This window comes from Coptis chinensis, chromosome 6 (genome assembly GCF_015680905.1).
Source record: "Coptis chinensis isolate HL-2020 chromosome 6, ASM1568090v1, whole genome shotgun sequence".
In the NCBI taxonomy this organism is placed as follows: domain Eukaryota; kingdom Viridiplantae; phylum Streptophyta; class Magnoliopsida; order Ranunculales; family Ranunculaceae; genus Coptis; species Coptis chinensis.
In genome coordinates this window covers 77,309,550-77,332,296 of record NC_141461.1, presented here as the reverse complement: position 1 = coordinate 77,332,296, position 22,747 = coordinate 77,309,550, and the positions used below count along the sequence as shown (strand labels likewise).

The following is a 22,747-nucleotide window of genomic DNA, read 5'->3' as shown; positions in this document are numbered from 1 at the left end:
CAGGTATCCACCACATACGTATGTTTTACTATCTGATGGTGGAGAACCTATGTACTATCAAGAGACACTTGAAGGTACAGACAAAGAGAAGTGGTTGAAGGTCATGCATGACGAGATGGATTTTTTGTACAAGAATCACACTTATGAGTTAGTTGAGAAACTGACAAGAGTAAAAGTTCTCAAGAATAAGTGGATTTACAAAGTCAAGCATGAGGAGAATAATCCACACCCAAGGCACAAAGCTCACCTTGTTGTGAAAGGATTCAGTCAAAGAAAAAGGATTGACTTTGATGAGATTTTCTCTCCTGTAGTGAAGATGACTTCTATCCGAGTGGTATTAGATATGACCATAAGTATGAACCTAGAGGTTGAGCAGCTAGATGTTAAGACATCTTTTCTTCATGGAGACCTTGAAGAAGATGTCTACATAGACCAACCAGAGGAGTTTGAGGTCAAAGGCAAGGAGCACCTAGTATGCAAGCTGATAAAAGTTTGTATGGGTTGAAGCAAGCACCGAGACAGTGGTATATAAAGTTTGATTCCTTTATGGCGAAGCAAGGATACAAGAAGTCTGCTTCCGATCATTGTGTGTTTGTTCAGAAATTTCCATACGGGGATTTCATTGTGCTCTTGTTGTATGTAGATGATATGTTGATAATTGGCCCAAACATTAACAAGATATCCACCAAGTTGAAGAAAGACTTGTGTAAGTCCTTTGAGATGAAGGATTTGGGTCAAGCCAAGCAGATACTTGGGATGCGGATCACTCATGACAGAAAGAGTGGAAAGTTGTGGCTTTCTTAAGAAAGCTACATTGAGAAGGTGTTGAAGAGATTCAACATGGATCAAGTGAAGCTAGTCAGTTGTCCGCTTGGTGGCCAGTTCCACATGACCAAAGAGATACGTCCAAAGGGTGAGCATGAGCAGAGTCAGATGGAAAAGATTCATTATGCATCTGCAGTGGGTAGCTTGATGTATGCAATAGTGTATACAAGACCGGATATTACTTTCATCGTTGGTGTTGTAAGCCGATTTCTGTCAAATCCGGGGAAGGAGCATTGGGAAGGTGTTAAGTGGATATTTAGATATCTCAAGGGCACTTCCAAATCGTGTTTGTGTTTTGGTGGAAGTAAGTCATTGCTTGAAGGTTACACACTTACACTGATGCAGACATGACAGGTGATGTTGGCTCGATGAAGTCCACCTCCGGTTATCTGATTACTTTTGTAGGGGGAGCAGTTTCTTGGCAATCTAAGTTGCAAAAGTGTGTTGCCCTCTCCATTACAGAAGTCGAGTATATTACAGCCACTGAGTGTTGCAAAGAGATGTTATGGATGAAGAGGTTTTTCGATGAACTAGGGCTAAAGCAGAAATAGTTTGTAGTTCTATGTGACAGTCAGAGCGCCATCCATTTAAGCAAGAATCCGAGTTTTCATTCTAGATCCAGGCACATACATGTGCGTTATCATTGGATTAGAGAAGTACTCGGAGACAAGCATTTGTGTATCGAGAAGATCCATACCGACAAGAACGGGTTAGATATGATGACCAAAATCTTATCGAAATGTAAGTTTGATGTTTGCTGTGCTACCGCCGGAATGGTAGCAGACTCCTCCTGTTGATTTGGAAATTGCATGAAAGTATCCCCCCTCACTGTTTGGGAGGGGGAGATTGTTAGAGTTATCCCTCACATGAGGAGAAAAGGAGTTCAGCTTGCTTGGAGAATCCTGAGCGCGCACGCGCTCCTATTAGTCTTGCTTAAGGAGCACCCTGCGCCTATGCCTTGGACGACCTCCAGTGTTTTTAGGGCGTGCGCGCTCGACTTTGGCCTTGCCTAAGGCGCGCCCGCGCCCATGCCTATTTTGGTCAAGATTTCTATTTTTACGAAATCGCGAGTTTGCAATATAAGGTTTGGGTTTTTGGCAAAACCTAACACATGTTGAGACACGAAAATACACAGCACACAGAGAGGAAACCCAATCTTAAAAGCAATCAAGATTAAGAGATAATCTTTACAGAGAAACAACCCTGTAAAGAGAGATGAGTGATCTAGTAAGGTGGGAGACTGAAAGGATTGATTGTAATCTTCCTTCCCACTTTATAAAATGATTAGCTCTTGTGGAAGTAGACATCATTGGCCAAACCACGGTATATCTTTGTGTTGTGGTATGTTTTTACTGTTTTACATTATTATCTGTTGTTAATAGTTGTTTAGCGAGTTGGACATGTTAGTTTGGTTATAGGAAATATTTAGATTGTTGATTGGAGTTGTTATTGTTCAAATACAAGTTATCTGTGTAGTAGGGAATTGATTGGTATTAGTATAAACCCTGACATAAAGATTGCTCTGTGTAGAGAAAAAGGGTGATTTTTGTTTTTTTCATATAGGGCACACCCTGCGCTCCCTTTTGCCTTGACAAGGGGCGAGTCACACTCATGCCTTGGTTGACTTCTAGGCTCTTCAGCGCACCCTGCACTCCCTTTTGCCTTCACATGGGCGCGGGTCGCGCTCCACCATATTTCAGCACGAATTTGACTTATTTCAAAAGTTTTCTGAAATAGTATAAATATAGGTTTTTTCTGTAGAAACCTTAACTTTTCCAAAACCAAGAAAGAGAGAGATTATAAGTGAGCAATTCTTTGTGAGTTGAGTGTTCATTCTTTGTGAGTGAATTGAGAGACTTGTAATTTGTTCCTCTAGACATCAAGGAAAGCTTGGAACTCACAATGTGGACTTAGGTAAATTGCCGAACCACGATATATCTCGTCTTGTGGTTTGTTCTTCTTTTATATTAATTGTTTTACTTTATATGCTTGTTTATTTGATATTGAGAAGTGTTGGGATATTGCTTGGAGGGTGTTGAAGTCTTGTCTAGTGAGAAAGATCAATCCTTGTGTAGGATTGATCTACTTGTTATGGGTAACGTTGTTTCCACATTGTTCTATTCACAACAATTGGTATCAGAGCGTAGGTATACAACCTAGGATTTTGAGTTTTGGTAAAGAACCATAGTGCTCGAAATTTGTGTAGACAAGGTGTTCGATAAAATTCCAAAGTGAAACTATTTTTTGGGTTATTGTGTATAACTTGAAACATGGCTCCCAAAATGTCAAATGCTAAGTTTGAAGTAGAGAAATTTAATGGGAAGAATAATTTTGGGATTTGGAGAGTCCAAGTTAGGGACATCCTCATCCAACAAGGTTTGTACAAGGCTTTAAAGGGGATTAATTTAAAGGCTGCGAGTATGAGTAATGATGATTAGGAAGAGTTCAATCTTCAGGCTTGGTCATCAATCCGGTTGTGTCTTGCTAATGAGGTCATGTATAGTGTCATGGGAGAAAATACCGCTGCCGGTGTTTGGCTCAAACTAGAGTCTATGTATATGACCAAAAGCATGACGAACAAGATGTACCTTAAAAAGCGTCTTTATCGGTACATGATGGTCGATGGTTCAACGACACAAGAGCAAGTTAGTGAGTTCCGTCGACGCCTAGCGGATTATTTGAATGTGGGCATGAAGATGGATGATGAGAATCAAGCGACATGTTTAATATTCTCCTTGCCATAAAGCTATGAGCATCTAATGACTACATTTATTAACAAAGAAGACGTTGATCTTAACGAAGTTCAAAGTGCACTTCTTTCTTATGAGTTGATGAAGAAGACACGTCTAGAGAATAACATTAATGCAGGTCAGGGGTTAGTGGCAAGAGGAAGGTCGTATGAAAAGGCTTCTACAAGCAATGAGAAGTTTAGGTCCAAGTCAAAGAAGCCTTTGACACATGTGAAGTGCTACAATTGTGATGAAAAGGGACATTACGCAAGTAATTGTCCTCACCCGAAGAAAGAGAACAAGAGAGATGGTAAGAAGAAAGGTAATGCAAAAATTGAGGCAAGTTATGTTTTAGGCTCTGAAGGGGACGAGTTGAGTCTCTATGTGTCCACACAAGACTATATGGATGAAAGGTGGATTCTTGATTCCGGATATTCCTACCATATGTGCCCGAATAGAAAGTGGTTTACTTCTTAATTATGAGAGCATTAATGGTGGTTCCGTTTTGATGGGTAATGACATTGCTTGTAAGAAGGTAGGAATTGGAACTATACGGGTCAAGATGCATGATGGCATAGTGAGGACTTTAACTGATGTGAGGCATGTTCCTGAGCTAAAGAAAAACCTTATTTCTCTTGGTACCTTGGATTCCAAAGGCCACAAGTTTGTGGGCGAAGGTGGAGTCCTAAAGATTGTCAGTGGCTCTTTAACTATTACGAAGGGTCAAAGACATGGAACCTTGTATACTTTGATGGGTAGTACAGTGATAGGCGATGTAGTAGTGGTTGCATGTAGTAATGATTCTGAGTGCACAAAGATGTGGTATATGCGACTAGGGCATATGAGTGAAAAGGGTTTGTCTGAGTTGTGCAAGCGAGGGTTCTTGAAGAAGCTAAGTATGGGGTTCTGTGAGCATTGCGTCTATGGAAAGCAGTGCAGAGTCAAGTTCAAGTCAAGCAAGTACACGACAACAGCATCCTTGACTATGTGCATACAGATGTTTGAGGACCCTCCAAAGTGGCTTCAAAGGGAGGTAACCGCTATTATGTCTCATTCATTGATGATCATACCCGTTATGTGTGGGTGTATATGATGAAAACGAAAGATGAAGTGTTTAAGACATTTAAGAAGTGGAAGGCAAAGGTTGAGAATCGCACAGATAGGAGGTAAAGACACTACGGTCTGACAATGGTACTGAGTATACCTATGGGCCTTTCCAAGAGTTTTGTCTTGCAATGGGAATTGCCGACATTAATGGGCCGGTCGAGGGGCGCCCTCAGAGAATAGAATGGCAGAGAGGATGAATAGAACCTTGCTTGAAAGAGTGAGATGTTTGTTGTCTAATGCTAGTCTAGGCAAAGAGTATTGGGCAAATGCAGTGTCCATGGCATGTTACCTGTATAATAGGTCACCAGTTCTAGCTATAGATTGCAAGACACCTTATGAGGTGTGGTTAGATAACCCAGCTGATTATAGTATTTTGCTAGTGTTTGGATCTACTGCTTACTACCATATGAGGGAAAGCAAGTTAGATCCTAGAGCTAAGAAAGCCATATTCTTAGGCTTCGCAAATGGGGTAAAGGGATACAGATTGTGGTATCTAGAAGACCACAAGTTCCTGGTCAGCAGAGATGTTACATTTGATGAGACTTCCGTGTTATCTTTCAGTAAGCCGGAAGGAGCTGGGTAGAATGGTGAGACTATAGAAGTTCAAGCCACTGAGCTTAAGTTGTCTGATGCAGCAGACAACTAGTTGGTTCATGATGAGGTACCAACTCATGGAACTACACAGCAACAGGAAGAAGAGCAAGAGCATCCGCAATTTGTATTGGCTGACCCTAGGCCAAAGAGACAAGTTAAAGAAGTGCACAAGTATAGGCACGAGAAGCCGGTGAAACACTATGGTCAGGTGGATTTAGTGACATATGCACTGAATATCAAAGATGATGAGCCAGATAGCTTCAAGAAAGCTGTTAGAGATGCTCATTACAAAGATTGGTTAGTTGCTATGCAAGAAGAGATGGAGTCTCTTGATAAAAATCACACATGGGACCTAGTTTTATTGCCAAAGGGCAAAAGGACTATCGGCAGTAAATGGGTGTTCAGAAAGAAAGAGGTCCTTCCTGAGTCCGACAGTACTGGGTACAAGGCAAGAGTGGTAGCAAAGGGTTTCTCACAGAAAGAAGGAGTTGACTACAATGAGGTATTTTCCCCGGTGGTCAAGCATACTTCCATTCATATGTTATTGAGTTTAGTTGCTCACTTCGACTTGAAGTTAGAGCAACTTGATGTGAAAACTGCTTTCTTGCATGGGGACTTGGAGGAAGAGATCTATATGAGACAACCTGAAGGGTTTGTTGTTGCTAAGAAAGAAGATCATGTATGCAAATTGAATCGGTCATTGTATGGGTTAAAGCAATCGCCTAGGCAATGGTACAAGCACTTTGACACATTCATGATACAACATGAGTACACCCAAAGTAAGTATGATTGTTGTGTTTACTTTCGTAGGCTTCGTGGTAATGACTTCATTTATTTCCTGCTTTATGTGGATGATATGCTTATTGCTTCCAAAAGCATGGTGGAGATAAACAAGTTGAAATCTCAACTTAACTCTGAGTTTGAGATGAAAGACTTAGGTGAAGCTAAGAAGATACTGGGCATGGAGATTGACAGAGATAGGAAGAAGCGACGAATAGTTGTATCTCAGAAGAAATACCTTCAGAAAGTAATTTCTCGATTTGGTATGGAGAATGCAAAGTCGGTTTCCACACCTTTAGCTGGGCATTTTAGGCTTTCAGCTAAGTTCCCTCCTAGTTCGGTGGAGGAACAAAGGCATATGGCTAATGTTCCTTATGCAAGTGCCATGGGCATTTTGATATATGCTATGGTGTGCACACGCCTAAACATTTCACAGGCAGTTAGTGTTGTAAGTAGGTATATGGCAAATCCTGGGAAGCAGCATTGGGAGGCAGTGAAATGGATACTAAGGTACTTGAATGGTACCTTGGACGTGGGATTAGTTTATGGTGAAGGCACTTGTTATGTCAGTGGGTATATGGATTCAGATTATGCAGGTGATCTAGATAGATGACGATTGACTATTGGTTATGTGTTTATGATGCATGGTGCACCGGTTAGTTGGAGGTCTATGCTGCAGGCTATAGTTGCTCTATCTACTACTAAGGCAGAGTATATGGTAGTGAAATAGGCAATATGGCTTCGAGGTCTTCTAGATGATATGGGTATTGAGCAAAACAGTGTTGCTTTGTATTGTGATAGTCAGAGTGATATTCATTTGGCGAAGAACCAGGTTCATCATGCTCAGACCAAGCATATTGATGTCCGTTATCACTTTATACGGGATGTCGTTGAGGATGGTGATGTAGCACTTGAGAAAGTGGACACCCATGACAATCTTGCTGATATGTTAACAAAGGTTGTCACCGGAGTTAAGTTCCAACATTGTTTGGACTTACTCCAAATCCTACATGCTTGAATGAACCATTTGTGGGCATTGGCCCTTCGGGGCAGTTGACTGCGAGTCTTTCTTGCTAGATGTGTTCCTACTGGATGTGTTCTTGCTGGATGTGTTTGGCTCGGTTTTATGTGTTAAAACCTCACCGAGGTAGAGAATGTAGAGAAAAATGGTGATTTTTGTTTTTTTCATATAGGGTGCACCCTGTGCTCCCTTTTGCTTTGACAAAGGCGCGGGTCGCGCTCATGCCTTGGTTGACTTCTAGGCTTTTCAGCGCACCCTACACTCCCTTTTGCCTTCACATAGGCGCAGGTCGCGCTCTACCGTATTTCAGAAGTTTTCTAAAATAGTATAAATATAGGTTTTTTCTGTAGAAACCTAACTTTTCCAAAACCAAGAAAGAGAGAGATTATAAGTGAGCAATTCTTTGTGAGTTGAGTGTTCATTCTTTGTGAGTGAAGACTTGTAATCTGTTACTCTAGACATCAAGAAAAGCTTGGAACTCGCAGTGTGGACATAGGTAAATTGCCGAACCACGATATATCTCGTCTTGTGGTTTGTTCTTCTTTTACATTAATTGTTATACTTTATATGCTTGTTTATTTGATATTGAGAAGTGTTGGGATATTGCTTGGAGGGTATTGAAATCTTGTCTAGTGAGAAATATCGATCCTTGTGTAGAATTGATATATTTGTTGTGGATAACGTTGTTTCTCGCATTGTCTTATTCACAACACTCTGAATAATGAACCCGCTCACACACTTGTACGCTGACAATGTGCTCATTTTTGGAAAAATGGAGCTGCCACGCACAAGATTATGAGATCAACAATCTTTTGAAGCTGTATTGTCAAACATCAGGCCAAAGCATTAACAGAGGATAAATTAAATTAGTTATAATTGTTACTAGTCAACTCGTAAGAGGTTTGGAAATGAGCGTGCAGTTAGGCTAGTGACGGTGGGGCTATGGATGTGGTGGAGTTTGTGGGATTGCACGTCTAACAGATATGCAATTAAAAAAGTTCGATTGCCCCTACAGTGGCACAGATGTGGACGCATGTAACAATTTTGATTCAGTCTGTATGTGAGAGTTTACAAGGCAGATATTGTTGAGCAATTAACATAACTGCGGATACTTAATGTGCTACAGCAATTAAGTGCAATCCAAAATGTCCCGGTCAACCTCCTCGAAGCATAACTATTTCTACAATTCTCTAAACCGAATACACCACTCTAAACAGTCCTCGAGGATATTGACGTGATTTTGAATTAGAACCTTCTAAGTGGGATTTGATTTATACCTCTAATCAAGTTAATCACCTTATGATCAATAGGGTAGAATAATTATGAACACTTCCTTCTGTCATCAGATGTTTTTAAGTACAGGGCTACCCTGTATTGTGAACGAAGCTGCACAAGCAACTTAACTAAAATAGAGTTAGGTACACTTGCACCCAAAAAAACAAGGTACACTTGCAGCTAAAGTTTATTACACTCCAGTACTCCACACAGAGATGGGGGACAAATATAATGAATAAAATTCAAAACGCTCGAGTTTGCAAAAAAATCATTCTAGTGGTGTAGAAGCTCTAGAGCTTCTAACAAAGTGCGTCTAAACCAATGAACATCAAGGTTTACATTTTGTTTGTCCAAAAACGTGGACTTCAATGCATTCCAACCTTGCTTATGAATCGACATGGGATCTTTAAACACTGCATGATCACGTGGGTATTGTTGTATGAGGGTGCTTTCTTCTTCCTTTATCCTGTATTCCATGTATCTTATGTTCATACGTACTGCAGGCTCTCCAAAATAATGTGTAGACAACCATTCCAGTCTTCCCCAAGGGACTATCTGGATCAGTATCGCATTAGTAGGCAGGAAAACAAGATTAGTGAGTCCAGCACCATGAACTCCCATCATCACATCGCATGAATTTACAATTTGTGCAAATTGTGACAAACCTGTCATGCCTGGTTCTGCTACAACCACTGCAAAGCCCAAGCTCTTGGCCATTTTCACTATGTCATCTCCATTTGTAAATGATCTTGTACGCTTCCTTGACACGATTAGTAGTCTTGGTTTCTTGCGTCTACGATCACTAATTTTTATTGCTCTTTTCCTCTTTAATGAGTAAGCACTCCTTAAAAACTCTCTGAAACTGCTCATGGAGTACCCGTTAACAGATTTTGAGGGATCAATTATCAACTCTGTGTGATATTGAAGCCCAACAATTACGCTTGGGAAGCAATGTACGTCGTTATCTTTATCCATGTTGATAATATCATATCTGGAAAGAGCTTTTAGGGCTGTCTGGTACTTCAAAAGCCAGAATGCTTTTACATTGGTTATAAGAAACTGAACTTCTCCATCAAACTGGCGAGACGTAACATAAAGAGGAACTAAAATGTCGGCAAAGTCATGGAAATGGTTGCCAGAATATCCTCCTATTGAGAACACAACGGCAGGAACACTGTGATTTACACTGCAACTAGGAGCTATCTGATTAGCTGTAATCGGCTTCACTGATAATTGAGTAACGGATCCCATAGCGGTCAGGTCTGTTTTACGTGCGTAAGGTCTTAATCTCCATGACTCATTTCCTGCCCAACCTCCTACTTGAGATGAAGCGAAATATATGGTGGAAGAATTCCCATGAACTCTAATATGTCCATCAATATTGCAAAAATCTGATCTTTCCTCGAAAACATTGCACACTGGCTTCATTTCTTGCTTAATTTCTTCCGCCTCTGCAACTAAACATTGGGAGACAGACAGTTAGTCTATCTACATGATATCAGTTAAAGGTCTAAAACATTCTGGTATGTAAAGTTCCTGCAGGTTATGTATGTGTTTTCTACCTATGTAACACAGGAGCGCACTTGATTCAGGAGAGTTTATATGTTAGAGTTTTACGTACTAAATGGAGCAGGCAGAGAGATGAAAGGACCGCCTTCTCCAGCATGCTTGATTGGAATTGATTCTTGCGGAGAACTTCTTGTATCTTCAAACATTAGCATGGCTAGACCCGCACGCATTGACACTCGCAAATTCACTGCAAATACATTGATATGACAAACGACTTAATTAGCTAGAACACTTATGAATGACATGCAGCGTTGGTGTTTTCTGTATAATATGAAGGAAATTAAGCAATTTGCTGGACTAACACGATCACATTTACAGTTGTTAATAAACATCCGTAATAACAAGACGTGAAAAATGCATGGACTTACATATTGGCAGATGACGGAAGGAAGGTCGAAACACTGTGAAAATACTTAACAAGATTATCAAGCTTCCAAGGAACGCAGTGACACCAAGTTTCTTCTGTTCATGTCGACTAAAGCTTTTAGCAAATATCGTGTTGTACTCCATCTTCAGCTTCGTATAGCCCTTAATGCACTATGATAAGTGTTACTAGTAAGTAATGCAGTACATAGTAAAATTCTGCAGGATGCCAGGATAGGATTCCTTTCGTCCACCTTTGAACATTAAGGATTGCGGCTTTGTTTCAAGTTGTAGCTAAGACTTGTCATTTATTTCTTGGAATGTTTTCATGAACGGAGAGAGATGCGCAATCCGGCAGCTTTTGTTATTATGACAAATGGAGAAGTGAAGGTTCATTGCCAGTTAAATGCTTCTTAAGATAACGCAGAACACTTGAGTTGTTGATTTAAATATATAGACTCAAAAAGGGGTGAAAGAGACTTCGTAGTTGACACTTGCTTATTTAGACAACCATCCATTGTTTTCCGATTTGTTTCTTGTAGTTGTTAATTATGAGCTGCATACCATATTCGATCATGAATAAAAGTTTGCATTGAAAGGAATGGATCAACTAATGATGTTTTAAAAGATAGAAAAAGGCTGAACATTATAGTTACAAGACTGACTTAGTAGTAGTGGTAGTAGTGACTAGTGACAATACTTATTTTATGGTAAGTTCACCAAACACTGCCCATTTCAAATGAAAAAAGGGTAGTATATATCAATTGAGGAATCCAAACAAGTTGTTGGTTGAGTATGATGTTCTAACAAATCACTTTTCCTTTTTCTTCTCATTTTTTCTTTTTACCTACATATCTCTCATCTCTAGCTTTTGGTGGGATGCATGACCCTAGCAATTAATCAAGCAAGGTTACATTCAGAAGTTTGGTGGCCAAGTGGTACATTCTAGTTTATTTTCTTCAACGTAACATAAATTATGTTGTACATTCAACCATAGTACAAAATATCAGGATATGGGTATTTATCGATATTCAATTTCTGGATATGTATCGTGGATATATCCTTCCCTTTGGGGATATTTGACATTGTTTCATACGCAAATATCGTGGATATATCCAAAATATCGACAAATATCATGAATATTGTGGATATTTCTTGATATATCATGATACATTATTTATATTTATTTGAAATATAAAGGTAAGTATTAAATAAAATTGTTATATACACAAAATATCGCCAAATATCTCCAAATATCTCCAAAATATCTCCAAATATCATCGAAATATCACCGATATTTGCAATCGTATATATCTCTAAACATATCGTGATATTTATATATCTTTTCTCTGAAATCTGGATAGATATCCCCAAATATCGTGATATATCGGGATATTTTGTACTATGCATTCAACAACGCCACATTGCCACCAGATTATAGATATTGATCTTAATTCGGCAATTTATCTAAGAAACTAGCTTCAATGTGACAGTGTCCTCAAAATTTTGATGTGTTGAAGTACATGATATAGTGAGAAATACTGGATCAATTAATGTTTGAGAATCATAAGATTAAAAGGTGGGGATATCCCAACGCGGTAGGATGTCAAGTTTAAAATAGAATGTAGGCATATATCCAAAATCTGATGCAATTATGCATTGGGCAAACCAATTCCGCAGGTCTTCAAGCCTAAAAAATGTGCATATAATTGTGCATTTACTATATCGGTATCCATTTATACAACAACCGCACGATAAGTAAAAGTCGAACCCCTTATACTAGCTAGCCTGCGTCACCAGAACCACATTTAAACCACTACAGATATTGATGTTCTGGAATCTGGATAATTTGGTCATGAATTGTAATCATATTGGATGCGTATACCGTTATGTCATAAGGAATATAGCACATTTCGGTTACTAACCTAATATTCGACTTGGAAGTGATATCTTAAGATTCAAGTGTATGGTGAAAATTGACAATGACAATCCCATTTCCAGAAATGAAGTAGCAACGTGACTCCAAGGAGCACAAGACAGGGATTGTGTATGAAAGACTATCCTCCTAAAAGACTTTTTGTCTCTTTTTTAAGCCATACGTGGGAGAAAAAATATAGGGAGTTTAAAATGCAGTTGGTGCTGGTGCATATTTATACTCAGATCCTCTTACATTTTCTAGATATCAAAAACTTTCTCTCTCTAATAATATTGGCAGGCCTGATGATGTTTGCTAGAAAATTAAGTAATCTTAATATCGTTAGCATCTCACCAAAATCTTTTGACCTTATTTGATACCCCTTGATTGAACCTGATCTCGGAAGATTATTCTTATACTTAGTCTATGAGTGCAGTTTGTAGACATAAATTGGGTTTATTTGGCAATGATCACTGCTTAACAAATGCCCATGTCTACCAAGGGAAGTATGATGTCAGTTAACGCGTTGTGTGTCGCAAGAATGTCTTCTCGCTCAGCATTTTTTGCTCAGGAATGTTACAGCGCAATTAGTCCTCGGAATACATTGTCGGCGTATCAGTATGCGTACGTCAGTCCAGGACTAATAATGCTTTGTGATACACTGACCAAAACCGATGATTATTCATCTGCTAATTGAGTTCTTATGAAAGTCACGCTTATAATCCAGCAGTTTACTCATATGATTGTTACCAAATAATGATTCCATTTCAGCATCGATGACCATATAGAAAACTTGAGCACAATAATGAATAAACTGCATTGTAAGTATCTTTACAACTTTTCAAGAAGTTAGGTACATTAGAAATTTAGAACGGGCTGATTGTTGGGAAAGTTGAATCTGCCGTGAGCAAATCCCAATCATATAACCTACTACAAAATTGTCTACTTATAGTCAACTTTTTCACTAACTCTTAAATAAGCTAACAAAACTCTGTAAATCTTTTTGAAAATAAGAAGTTGAAGTTATAAAGAGCTTTATGATCAGCCAAAATTGCCACTAGACATCTTCAAGACGTGCAAGAGGCCAGTGCAAGGAGTGAGAACAAATCACTATGTTTAAAGCTTTTAGCTGCTATAAAACTTGCAAACTGATGGTCCTAATCAGAGATGAATCAGATGACTTATAGAGTCACAGTTGTCACTTGACAAGCTTCGAAAACGATGGTTGTTAATAAGCTAAAACGGCCCTAAGTTTTCTAGCTTACAAGTTACAACGTTCTCACATTTGACTTTTTGTAAGAGTACTATCATGAATTCTGATTGCGTTGTTTTTGTTTTCACAATTTGGGTTCCATGTATGGTCTCCATGGAAAGGTATCGACGACTGCATACAAAGTACTAACATTTTCTCGTGAATTTTGGATTAAAAGTTGAAAACAGAAACGTACACAAACAGTTGCTCTTTCCGCCCACATGACAATCATTCTCTGCAATACAAGTTCCTTACTTCCTTTTCAACTCATTGTGTCTTTAACCTTCACGACATTCCCACTTATTTCAACCTTTTCTAAGTTAAGGGGAAACATAATCAAGGTCTATAGTTTTAATTATACGGTTAAATACATCAGGCCATCAGGGCTTACCAAAATCTAAAGACGAGAAATGTGTCCGGGCTTTGAATCTCATCGTGAACGTATGGGACTAGGCTGGTGTGCGAGTTGCAGCATCACCCGACCCAGGCTTCGACCTTTGCTGGTCCACTAAAACCGACCAACCTAATATTATTAGATCTGAAAGGCAAATGAAGCAACTGTCTTTTAACTGTTTAAGTACAAGAGAACAGCGTAAAGTGTTGTAAAGTGTTGCGAGTGGTTTTCAAGCAAAGAATCCAAAAGGCCAACCACACGTCTTTTAAGTACAAGAGAACGTAGAAATAAGTAGGATGCAGCCACAAAACAGGTCAAAAAAGGGTTCTTCAGCAAATGGAGGGCATGAGTAGTAAGAGCACTAAGCCAATTTTGATCCACAGCTAACGAAACTTGTGACACCAATACACCTTTTAGTTAGCAAACTAGATGTCCGGGAATATAGAACAGGTTGAGAACTTGAGAACGAATTTCCTTTATCACCGCCTCCGTCTTCATTCTACAATCCCCCAAGTACAGTAAATCAGCAAGCAGTCTTTGTCTAATTTACAAAGTTTGCGTGCAGCCAGCCAAATATGATGCTAAATGATATAACTAAGAAATTACAAAATGAGATCAGTCTGCAGAGGGGAACCTGTACGAATTCATAACATCACAATTGTTTTTCTTCCATTTTCTCATAGTTTGACTAAAGTTAAATCATTGCATCTCACTAAACATGCACAAATCCTACTACTTCGGAAACAAAGCCTTGAGAAGCTAATCAGTCATCCCAACATCAACCAGATGTGCCTTCATTTTGTTCAGCTCTCCAGTCATTAACTTCTGAAGAAGCGCCTGAAATCACACATAGAGATAGAAAGAAACTAAGATCTCTTTCGTGAGTCGTGAATAAAATTTCTAAAATTCTTAAAATGATACAATATCAAGAAGACTTAGATTAAAATATCAAGCAATTGTTAAATAGGAAACAAAGACACAGTTTAGACAAGCACATATGACACGTATAAGACCCTGTAAGTGTCAGTTTTCTCATGAAAAGAAAAACTAGTTCCTCCGCAGAATCCTGAGAAGAATTCGATCTAAATATCATTAGTGGTAGTTTAAGTCGGTACCAAACAGAGTTCAGACAAGCACATATGAACACACTTAAGACCTGATAACAGTCAATCTATGTTTGAACAAAGCGTTATACTCAATAGTGAAGAATTGAAGATAATGCCAACTTTAGGTCAGATCCTTATAGCACCTCAAGCCTCACAAATTTTGTTTCTAAGATTTGCAAAGGTGGGGCTATCCATTTCAAAATTTTACTTGAATTACACATGATCAGAAGCATCTTCTACAGCTATCCATGAGGACGATCCCCATAAGTTCGACCAAGTGAAACAGCACAAGAAAGGTGCAACCTTTGCCAACGGCTGTTCATATGTTTTTATTTATTTATTTCTTTTTATTTTCTTTTTGGAAATAGCTATGGAGTTAAGGCAGACCGCTACCTGTATCATAAAAAACAAGGCAGCTTACAACATACAATCTTCTCCCTAAGACTATGATCATTAAAGGGGGTTCATAATATCCTAATATCCTCAAGGACAATCACATAAAACTCAATCCACAAGCCCTAAAGAAACGACATATACTATACATTAACAAGTTTCTGAATTGAAACTGACTACTAGGTATAGAAAATCCTGATTCTGACATGAAGCACACATATGGATAGCAAACCGCTATGCCAAAAGATTCACTAGAAATTACAGGAGGATCAAAGCGGAAACCTAAACAGTATATGTCCCATAGTTTAACTCATAACACCCTTTTTGTTAACCCAGAGCACCTCAAGTCAAATCCTCCACAACCCAACCTAATCAGCAATGAAGCACCATCACAAAAAGATGAAAAGGAAAGGCTGGTTCAAAATTTTACCCTGAAGTTTAATGGTGGGCAAGGGAACCATTCAACCTCAAAGGCAAAGAACAACCCCTACCAAATGAAGATTTGACATGAAGTGCCATGCAAGGATATCAAACAACAAATATAGGGAGATCCACTAAAGCTAGAGAGATCAAACAGAAGAACACAGTGATTGCACTTTAAACAAATCGGGTTCGGAAGGACCCAAAAACTTACTTCCTACTCGAAGAAGGAAAAACCTAACCCCAAAACAACTGTCTCTAAGTCTCCGGTAACTAACACACCAGCTCCTATGATCCTTTATCACTATCACCATACCAAGTTGTATCTACTGTTACTTCCAAAAATTCATTCCTTAGGATTGTTTTTAACTACATTTCTTAGGAATGTTTTAACTACAGACTCTATGTTCACTGGGTACTGCTCACTGAAGCTGTTCATAAGGTAGTCCATTGCTTGTGATGCTGAGTTCCATGTACATTGTTTTTTTTTTCCTGAGTGCACTAATCCAATTGGAGATTCTTCTAGAGCTGATAGCCGAGACGCGTTAAATGGTATCTCATACATGAGTTACACGGATTACACATTTGTACTATTTAATTAGGTGATGCATCTTCATCATTTTTTTTTTTTTTTTTTTTTATTATTTAATTTTTGTCAGATAAAACAATAATTTTATAGATAGAAACTAGTGTGATTAAGGAAATCACACTATAGCCCTACAAATAAGTAACATATATTAATGACTACCATCTTGGTTGTGTATTCCGTTCTATTTTCGTAAAAGTTGATCTGTCAGATTGTGCAAGTGTCTATCCATAGTTATACTGTGAGAAACCCATTTTCTATATGATTGTGTTTAATCATGTCCCTAAAGTTAAGCTATCATTTTACAATCAACAAATATCTACATCCTAAAGTTAAGTTGCATTTAATCAATATTTTCACTGCCTAAATATATCTATCTCACAAGAGCTAAATCTTCACAAATATAAAATTTTCAACATGGGAAAGAATTGTATTAGTTGTTAGTATACCCATTGACCAATGCCAACAAGGTATAGCTATTTTAGGGCAAAAGTTCTCTCGAGCACTGCATCACACTTACCGGGCAAGAGTGATACGATTTCAACCCCTGATGCAGTTCCTGTGAAGAAATAAGTAGCTTCACTGGACGAAATTCAATTGATTGATTTTGTCCCCTGTTGTCCGTAAAGCTGATTAATTCACGTTGGAGGAGGTGTTCAAAGGCCTAGAGAAGATGAGTAAAAAGTTGTCAATATATCAGAAGAAGAATTAGGAAGAGACTGACTCTCAAAAGAATGATACATACCCGCAAGAAAACATTCCATGCATAATAGTCAGAGATCCGATAAGAATCATGTATGTCTTTGTACTCTGTCAAATTTGACAAGATATCACATAGAGCACTAGCATTGAGCTATTTAAGATATGACAGCATATAAAAACAACATCAAATTCACACCTATCATAACTGAATTGAAATTGTATGAGTTCTGCTCTTTGTCTTCCAATCTCTTCATGCATGCCAGAATATAAAGTTCTAAAACAGAACAACCTGCTTGAAACAAACAACTTAAATCCATCAGATTTATACAAGAAAAAATAACTCCTACAAACTCTAAGAAACTATAAAAACAAAGATAACATCAAATTATGATGCCCGTCATTTGTTACATAAGATGTATATTCATTCATGCAAGTCTTGGAGCAGACATCATTATACATACGAAGACGTCTAATTTACATAAATCTCAGGAGAAACACGTGAACTGATAGAAATGCTATTTTAATTCACAACTTCCTTCTTGGTGCTAAGTCACAAAACACATATATATCAAAATTCAGAAGTACTGGAGTGAAACTTTTGACATGGATAACATGTTAGAGAGAGTATAATAACAAATATAAAATAGATTTTATATCCAATTGCCTAGCAACATATGAAGAATCTACCAAAATGAATGGAGATAAACGCTCAGCATGTTGTACAAGACTACAAATAAAACAATTTGAAACGAAGAAATGGAGATTTTGATAATAAATATGTCAATTCTGCCACCAACCTTGTAAGATTTCAAGCTTGTACGGCCTCTGAATACTCAACAGTGCAGTCTTAAAGTTCTCGACTGACAAAAATCCATACTCCAAATTCATATTGCAAACGCCCAAAAATCTGTCAACATTGATTTCACCAAATTAAATTTTGCCTCCTTAAATTGTACTGGAATAACTTACAATCAAAATGCAGTTCACCATGGGGAATCAGATGAGGCCAAGTAGACTTACAGGAAATTCAACAAGTGGTGAACACTGGAATCAGCATCTGACAAGGTATTAAGAATTTCTACAAATCGTTCATCTCCACAAATACTCTGTATAATGTCAAGGCCTTACATAACTTTATAAAAGAGATCCCATTTAATGGACCAGTACAATATATTCTTCCAAACAGTTTCTACTTTCCATTGTATAAAAACCAGGCAACCATTCACGTGAGATGAGACTCAACCTAATTGTTCTAACGAAAACACTTAAAATCGATTCCCTTTAGAAAGATTGATAAAAGGCATTTACAATGATCATAATATGTAATTTTAAGTCAAGGATATCTTAAAGCAAATCATTAAAACTTACACGGCGACAAGCTAGTGGCTATTAGGAACTGAGGTATATAAACAGGGACCAACTCAGCTGTAAAAGCACGATACTAGAATGACAACTTATATTGCCTGTATACAATTGCTACTAACTGTGCAAGATCATAGTCAACTTGTACAACATCGAGCGGCTATACACGTATGCATGTGTTATATAAGAGCTCAGTTTGAGACATAAAAACAGAGGGAATGAGATTTAATATTAGGTTTTTATAGAGATGACCTTCTCATAGATGTGGAGTTGAAATTAACTCTCGTGCTTTAAAATAGAAGCATTAATGTAAATACAAATCATCAATCCTGTCATAATGAGCCACGGTATGTTGTGTGTCAGAGTGTGCAGTGTGTCAGAGTGTAATTAACTACAACATTTTCTGAAAGACCCTAAAGTTTAAAGAGTGAAAAACCAATGAAAAATGAGAATATATCAGCATTCATGGTCATCAGTCCCGTCATACTGAGCCACGATATTAGACAAATTGGACCACCACTTTTATCTCAAACAGAACAGCAAATTGCCAAAAATGAGAATTAATTGAAAGTTAAAACTTGTAATAGGTGTCGATCATTGTAAACCGGGAAAAGGATACATGAAGCTTTGCGTTGAATGTAACCACATAACCATGAGGAAAAGTTGAGTCTTCTGGTAAAGCCAATACATGCTTGATCAATCTGCATAACAAGTAGGCAAAACAACAAGATAAAATCATTGATTAAATTGCAAAGCATAAGCCAACAAAATTGCCTCAGGTCAAAGTGTAAGAGAGCTTGCCTCTGCATATCTTCCTTTGAGGGAGGAAGAAACAATAGCTTTCTGTGTGAAAAACGAGATCTTACTCTCTTTTCTAAGAGCTGGTCTGCATCCTGCATGGCATAAAGCCTAACTTTTCAGTGAATTCTTAAGCAAAAGAGTTATTCAAACCATACATTTATAGAAAAGAGTTAGGATTTGAGGGGCACCAATAGTTCATTCTTTTCAGTTTTCAAATTCAATCGATCTATTTGTTTATTTATTTTTCAGTTTGTATCCTGAAGGAATTCCTTGGCACATGATTCAATATCTATCAAAGTTAATCAAAATTGGGAAGTAGGCAGCCATAGTAGAATAGAAGAAATACACCCCCATTCTTGCAATTCATTGAATAAACTAAATGACGCCTTTGGAGGATTTCCTAGGAAATCCAGGTGGCAGGGGAACCCCAAGAGTGCAGATTCTAGGAAACTGGATTAAGTGATAGAGAGTGATGTCATGATGAGGTATGAGCCCCTCCCTCTCATTTCCACCCAAATCCTTTGGGGGGGGGGAGGTGTCGAATCCAACTTAGGAAGGTAATGGTGCCAGAAAGGTAAACTAGATTTCGCAACCAAACGGTAAATGATGATAAAAAATAGCTATGAAATGGGTGGGTGGCTTCGAAACACACCATAACTGAAGGAAAAAAACAACTCATAGAACCATAATGAAATTCAGCATTATAAACAGTGCATTAAGGTATGTACATAAATAATGTTCTTAACATAGAAAGAGAGTTTAAAGTATACCAAGCGGCAACTCACACCAATCACTACAGCCTGTGATGTCACAGATTGCATTGCATCTAGCAAGCTATAGAGCAGCCGCTGCTTTCCCTGAAAGAATCAATATGCAAGTTCTTGAAACCGTATAGTTCATTGGCACCAGTTCGAAATGGAGGATAGATCACATTTTCACAAAAAATAGCGACCATGAAAAGAATGTCAATATGAAAGTGTTTCAACTTTTAAAGACATACCTGAGTAAAAAGATCAAACTCGTCAAGTACAAAGACGACAGTCTTATGAGCCAATCCGTATTCTCTAGCAGCAGAGGGTAATTCAAATTAGTTTACGCAGAAGAGACACGGAAACAAGTACTGATGGTGATGTGCATGACTTATGCTGACTTTTTGGAGCGTGTTCATGAAATCAAACTCGAGGACGAGTTTCTTTCAAGCGGGGGAGTATGATGCAAGAGCATGGATTATTAATTAATTAGTAGTTTCTATTTTGTTTGGTTTCCTAATTCAATTAGGAATTAGGAATAAGAATAAGATGGTTTCCTATTTGGTTTCCAATTAGGTTTAGTAGTTGTTTTCTTATATAAAGGCATCTAGGCCTTCATTGTTAGGGGGTTATTATTGATTATTAATTCTTTGTGAATTGTTCTTCATGTTTGAAGGTTTAAACCCTAGATTTAGGTGTTTGTTTTATTAAATCTTATTGATGTTCATCCATAGTTGAAGCTTCCGCCAACAAGATACATCAAGTAAAGTGGTCAAATGATTAAAAATCTGCAAACATCATTGAATTGAATGCACGCTCATGGAAAAATTTCTTAACTCACCGCAACACAGCCATCAGGAATTGGGTGTTATCATCTGATGAGGCCTACAATAGCACAAATTGTTCAAGAAACCAAGAATTCTACTCTTATAGATCATAAAGTGCATTGCCGTGACAAAAAATGCAAAAAATAAAGACGAGAGAGAGAGAGAGAGAATTTCCACATACCATTTTAGAAAATAACAATTGATTCTCGGAGCATAATTGTCTAGCGATCTCCTGGAAAACTCATATCGATGTCAACGAAAAGCATGCCAGAGATGTAAGATTTACTGCCAAAAGGACAAGTTTGCAACTAGGAACAACATAATGAATGTAGATATCTCATATCAAAGAAACCAAGTTCTAGTAACCCGTATGGTTCAACGAGTTGTGAGGTGTTCTTAGACTTTGACGTGGTTAAATGGCACGAAGCAGAACACAACAAGCAAGAAGGCAGAAATTGGCATATGCATCATCTGACTTCTCTAGAACACCAAACACAATCTGAGGAAGAACCATTTTGGCAAAAGGGTTCTTTAAATGATTCCAGAGAACATTCATGCAACATACACCATATAAGTTGCATCAATGTTGTAGAATGTGGAAAATGATAGGTTGGGTCATTCTGCGAATTATGCATCTAACTCTCCAACTAACAATCTACTCCGGATCATCTTTCGCCTCTGTTGAGGCTCGCTCAGCTAGGTCTTGTTACAATATGAACCGAACGTGAACAAATTTTTAGTACTATTATGAATAATGAACTTGACCATACTGAAGCTCAACCAGCTCGAGTCAAATACCATTCCTACTGGTAAACTAGCTCAGCTATTCGGCTCATTTCTGCCTTGCTCGCCGAGCCTGAACATACTGAAGCTTGAATCGCTAGTCTTAAATACCAATTGTAGTAGAAAGTAAGGAGTATATTTTATTGTGAAAGCTGGACAAAATGCAATTGGGAATCATAAAAACTGGAAAACAAACCTTGAGGGAGCAGTTGTCATCATAGTGCAGTACCCCATCCAGTCTGACCTGACACATTATAGGTCACTCAAAAAATCAAAAACCATCTTCTAAAACATCTGTACAGTAAAATAATTATATCAAATCAACATACAACTGAGATTATATCCGGGTATTCAGCCTTTAAATCTCCCAGAACGAGATCCAACACCTAAAATAACCCAAAACATAAATCAAAACACACCCTTTTCACGTAATTTTTTATTGTAACCACCATAACAGTTAAAGGAAACAACTTTACCTCAATTTGACCACAGCCACGTGGCCCAAGTAACAAAACAGAATTATTACAACCTTCAGTCACTGAATTTGATACAATAAACTTCAATTTACTGAAAAATATCAGTTACCCATTTCATATTAGTACTCAATTAATTCATTAACCAACAAAAAAAAAAAAACTGTTTCAAAGAGAATGGGAACCTGAAATTGGAGTCAGGGGAAGAAGAGAAGATGGAAGTGCGGTTACAGAGTTTGGTTCTGAGATGAAGTTGGGCTTTTTCTACTTCTTTCTGAGTTTTTTGTGACTCCATTTTTTTTTTTTTTTTTTTTCTTGATTGTCCAGAGGAGGAATCAAAACAAACTAAAATGGCGCGAAATGAAAGACAGAAGAGGGGAAAATAAAATAAACTTATGGGCCTGGTTAGATTTTAAGGCTCATTAATAAGCCCATATTGTTCAATTTGATATATCATTAGATTTCAGCAGGTATGTATTGTTTTACTCTTGTTCTTATTATAAGCAGATTCATTTTATTGTAACACGTTATTTAATAATTGTGGCTGGCTTTGATTGAAAACATTTTGAGTCATACCATTTGTAGAAAGTATGATGCTGTTTCCTCAAGTTTTTGTATTCAGTATTTAAAGCCATTTTTGTGCCATATATCTGTCTGATTAATGTTTTCTTCTGCTCTGAATGCTTTTAAAATGTACACCGTAAAAGCATATTTTATATAG

The 22,747-nt window shown here is 37.9% G+C and overlaps 2 protein-coding genes across 6 annotated transcripts; both read right to left on the bottom strand.

Moving 5' to 3' along the window:
* Positions 1 to 8,470: 8,470 nt before the first annotated feature.
* On the bottom strand, positions 8,471 to 10,700 carry LOC147494580 (alpha-1,3-arabinosyltransferase XAT3-like). 2 transcript variants are annotated; one of them, XM_086569042.1, is made up of 3 exons: positions 10,269 to 10,700; positions 9,953 to 10,087; positions 8,471 to 9,782 (listed from the first exon to the last, which is right to left on the bottom strand). In XM_086569042.1, the coding sequence occupies exons 1-3, from the start codon at positions 10,408 to 10,410 to the stop codon at positions 8,605 to 8,607; spliced, it is 1,455 nt and encodes a 484-aa protein (XP_086425168.1). In that variant the 5' UTR covers positions 10,411 to 10,700; the 3' UTR covers positions 8,471 to 8,604. The 2 variants fall into 2 exon arrangements, with proteins under 2 accessions (XP_086425168.1, XP_086425167.1); XM_086569041.1 differs by having other exon boundaries at positions 8,471 to 9,788; positions 10,269 to 10,698.
* A 3,575-nt stretch (positions 10,701 to 14,275) lies between these two features.
* On the bottom strand, positions 14,276 to 22,438 carry LOC147494579 (origin of replication complex subunit 4-like). 4 transcript variants are annotated; one of them, XR_015200019.1, is made up of 17 exons: positions 22,212 to 22,436; positions 22,030 to 22,120; positions 21,883 to 21,939; positions 21,750 to 21,797; positions 20,952 to 21,002; positions 20,785 to 20,828; positions 20,195 to 20,258; positions 19,965 to 20,051; positions 19,195 to 19,286; positions 19,013 to 19,094; positions 18,052 to 18,137; positions 17,829 to 17,938; positions 17,228 to 17,320; positions 17,075 to 17,139; positions 16,850 to 16,993; positions 14,459 to 14,661; positions 14,276 to 14,323 (listed from the first exon to the last, which is right to left on the bottom strand). XR_015200019.1 is itself a non-coding variant. In XM_086569038.1 (16 exons), the coding sequence occupies exons 1-16, from the start codon at positions 22,319 to 22,321 to the stop codon at positions 14,584 to 14,586; spliced, it is 1,287 nt and encodes a 428-aa protein (XP_086425164.1). In that variant the 5' UTR covers positions 22,322 to 22,438; the 3' UTR covers positions 14,361 to 14,583. The 4 variants fall into 4 exon arrangements, 3 of the variants coding, with proteins under 3 accessions (XP_086425164.1, XP_086425163.1, XP_086425165.1); XM_086569038.1 differs by lacking the exon at positions 14,276 to 14,323 and having other exon boundaries at positions 14,361 to 14,661; positions 19,980 to 20,051; positions 22,212 to 22,438; XM_086569037.1 differs by lacking the exon at positions 14,276 to 14,323 and having other exon boundaries at positions 14,361 to 14,661; positions 22,212 to 22,435.
* Positions 22,439 to 22,747: the final 309 nt, after the last annotated feature.

Bases quoted from the DNA above. Each gene is read 5' to 3' on its own strand.
- LOC147494580 (XM_086569041.1), bottom strand. From the start codon at position 10,410: ATGGAGTACAACACGATATTTGCTAAAAGCTTTAGTCGACATGAACAG. The intron at 10,088-10,268 runs GTAAGTCCATGC...ATGTATTTGCAG, and splicing joins CTTCCGTCATCTGCCAATAT to TGAATTTGCGAGTGTCAATG. The intron at 9,789-9,952 runs GTACGTAAAACT...CCCAATGTTTAG, and splicing joins CTCTCTGCCTGCTCCATTTA to TTGCAGAGGCGGAAGAAATT.
- LOC147494579 (XM_086569037.1), bottom strand. From the start codon at position 22,321: ATGGAGTCACAAAAAACTCAGAAAGAAGTAGAAAAAGCCCAACTTCAT. The intron at 20,259-20,784 runs GTGAGTTAAGAA...CTCTGCTGCTAG, and splicing joins TTCCTGATGGCTGTGTTGCG to AGAATACGGATTGGCTCATA. The intron at 17,140-17,227 runs GTGTGAATTTGA...CAAATTTGACAG, and splicing joins TTTCAATTCAGTTATGATAG to AGTACAAAGACATACATGAT.